Raw genomic sequence first — 3,190 nt, 5'->3', positions numbered from 1 at the left:
TGCGCGTTCCCTCCGCTGCGAGGTGCAGATAAGCGGGCGGGCCAGGGGGCGGGGCCTTCCTGACGCCCGGGCCACCTATGGCCATGGAGCCTGCAGACTCGCCGACACTGCCATTGGGCTGAACCAAACCAGCCTGCCCATTTTTTGGGTAAACGGATTAGAAGTCACATATCATACTTCTCACCCACTGAACGTGTACAGTTCACCATTTCACAGTATATTTGTAGAGCTGTGTAACAACCCCCACTGTCAGGCTTAGACCTTTTCCATCACCCCGAAAAGAAACACGACACTGTAACAGTGCTCCGCAGCCCCATCTGCGGCTCCGGCACCCATAACCCAGTTCCTGTCTCTGTGGATCTGCCTGTCCTGGACATTTCATGTAAATGGAGCCATGCACGTTGTGGCTTCTTTCACTCAGCACCATGTTTCCAAGGTTCATCCACATCAGAGCATGTAGCATGTATCAGCACACTCCATTTCTTTTTATTGCCAAATAACATTCCATTGTATATTCTCACATACCATTGTATGGCTATCTCAAATTTTGTGTATTCATTCATGAATTGATGGACAATTTTCCTCCACTTATTAGCTGTTACGAATAATGCTATGAGCATTCATGTACAAATTTTTGTGTAGACATATGTGCTCACTTCTCTTAAGTTTATGTAGGGATGGGATTGCTGGGTCATATGGTGCTCTATCTTTAACTTCTGCGGAACTGCCACACTTTTCCAAAGTGCCTGCATCATTTACATTCCCACTGGCAGTGCATGGAGATCCCAGTCTCTCCACATCCTCACCAACACTGAACATTGTCTGTCTTTTTGGCCATCCTGCTGGGTTTGAAGCAGTACCTCGTGGTTTTGATTTGTGTTTCCCTAATGACTAATGATGTTGAGCATCTTTTCGTGTGCTTATTAGCCTTTGGTATGTCTTTATTAGAGAAATGTTTGTTCAATATGTTACCCATTTTTAATGAGTTTGTCTTTTTGTTATTGAGTTCCAAGTGTTATTTAAATAATTTTCATTATTAAAATGTAATTAAAGCTTATATTTGTAAAAATAAAACTTTGCATAATCTAGTATTCAATAGCTCTTTAGTTGCCAATGTAAAGAATCAGCTTTGTAAAAAAAAAAAAAGAATCAACTGGTGTGGGTGTTGGTCAGTGGTTGAACATTGGCCCATGAACCAGGAAGCCATGGTTTGATTCCTGCTCAGGGCACATGCCTGAGTTTCGGGCTCAATCCCCAGTTGGGGGTGTGCAGGAGGCAGCTGATTGATGTTTCTCTCTCTATCCCTCTCCCTTCCTCTCTCTAAAATCAATGAAAATATATTTTTTAATCTTTATTGTTGAGAGTATTACAGATAAAAATATATATTTTTTTAAAAAGAATCAACATTGCCCTAGCCGGTTTGGCTCAGTGGATAGAGCATTGGCCTGTGGACTGAAGGGTCCTGGGTTCGATTCCTGTCAAGGGTGCATGCCTTCCCTGAGCCCTGGGGATCGGTCGGGGCCACGTCGTGTTTGGAGCCGGCTGTGGGAGTCCGCGGGTTTGCCTGACTCTAAGGGGCTGTGCAGGGAGAGCCGCGGGCATCGCAGTGGTCGCGCGTTCGGTCCTGCCGGGTCCTTTCCCTTCACCCCTGTATCCAGTTCACGACCCAAGTACCGAGTCGTGTCGGCGTTACCCTGAGTTCTCCTTGACCCTCCTGCACCCTGGCTGTAATCAGCAACCGTTTCCAGGTCCCCCGACAGGTGACCTGTTGTTCCAGTTTCTCCCCAGCAAGCCCCCGGGGCAGGGACTGTGATCCCGTGTTACCGTTCACGAAAGCGGCCACTCCAACCTGCAGACACACACACCCACGCCTTTGCCTCCTCAGGTCAACCCTCTTCCTCTCCAGGTCAATGCTGACCCCCACGTCTGGGCGGACAGTTTTGAGGTGGAAGTCACCCGTGCCTGTGCGTGCTCCCCACTGGATGGTCCACTCAGCAAGGCCAGAGCTCTGTTCTGTTCACAGCCCAAGTCCCGTCACCTAGTTGGCATTGGTTGAAAACACGGATTCCTCCTCCCTTGTTTCTGCGGAATCACAAGTCTCTCGTGCTGACGGAGGCCTTCAGAAGGAAGGCTGCTGTGGGCTGTTCATTGCTGGGTTTTTTGTTGTTGTTGTTTTTTAACTTAAGATTCAAACATCAGTGGAAGCAGAGTGGTGGGACGGCCACCCATGTGGCTGAGAGCTGCCTGCTGCAGCCACCAGGGACGGTCAGGGGTCCCTCAAGTCTGTCCAGGTCACTGTGTCCACTGACGGGGACACATCCCCCAGTTTGATGCCTGTATTGAACCTCCATCCAGCACAGCCAGGGGTGAACCTGAGGCCAGGGGTGAACCTGAGGCCAGGGGTGAAGGATTAGAGAAGACTGACAAGAGACTCCGGTTGGGGCCAGGTGGACCACTGCCTGGATGAGGAAACAGTGACAGCCTGTAAGCTGAAGCTTTACTTTATAGTCAGAGCACACAAAGCAGCAAGGGGAGCGTCACGTCTATTTCGTTACTCAAGAATGGTTCTCTCTCATCATTGATGTTTTTCTCTCTCTCACACTCTCCTTTCCTCTCCAAAATCAATAAAAAAATCAGCATGGCGCTTCATGCCTGCTCCATTTAGACCTATAAATACATAAATTTCAGAGTGATATGCATTAATGTTTCTCAGTCACCTTGTGCAACTGCTGTCAATAACTCCCTACTTCCTGAGTACCTCGGGCCACCAGACAGACAGGCAGAGGAACAAGAAAAGGAATGTCTGTCTTTTCCTTGTCTCAACACTCAGCTCTCCGCACAGCAAATTCACCTGGTTTCTACCATCGGCCGCTCTTCATGGAGGACGTTGGGTATAAGAAGGGAAGTGCGGGAGCCTGAGCTATTGATCCTGAGAGCAGATTTCAGGCTCATAGGTTGTGTCCCTCCGGCAAGGAGGGCGCTCGAGAGCCTATTCATTCCCTAATATGGCTGGATTTCTGTGCCGGACAGCTTGTGTGCAGCTCAAAGTCCGGGCCTCCTGGGAACCAGGTGTGGCTGGCCCTCCGACACCGGGAATATGGTGGGCAAGGGCCGAGGGCCAAGCTAGCACCCACCTCTGCCCAGGAGAAGCAAGGAGGCGACGCCGCCAGGTGGAGGCCGCGGCGCTGGA

At 49.7% G+C, this 3,190-nt stretch overlaps 1 protein-coding gene across 1 annotated transcript in view; it reads right to left on the bottom strand.

Annotated features, from left to right (window-relative positions):
• The window catches only part of MTG1 (mitochondrial ribosome-associated GTPase 1), a 19,770-nt gene extending 19,670 nt beyond the window's left edge, over positions 1-100 (bottom strand). Inside the window, exon 1 of the mRNA XM_005879667.2 lies at positions 76-100. Within this exon, the coding sequence (XP_005879729.2) occupies positions 76-85 (10 nt within the window). The 5' untranslated portion in view covers positions 86-100. The remainder of the gene's footprint in view (positions 1-75) is intronic.
• Between the last annotated feature and the right edge of the window lie 3,090 nt (positions 101-3,190).

The sequence above is a fragment of the Myotis brandtii genome, unplaced genomic scaffold (genome assembly GCF_000412655.1).
Source record: "Myotis brandtii unplaced genomic scaffold, ASM41265v1 scaffold604, whole genome shotgun sequence".
NCBI lineage: Eukaryota > Metazoa > Chordata > Mammalia > Chiroptera > Vespertilionidae > Myotis > Myotis brandtii.
This window is presented reverse-complemented; position numbering and strand designations above follow the sequence as displayed.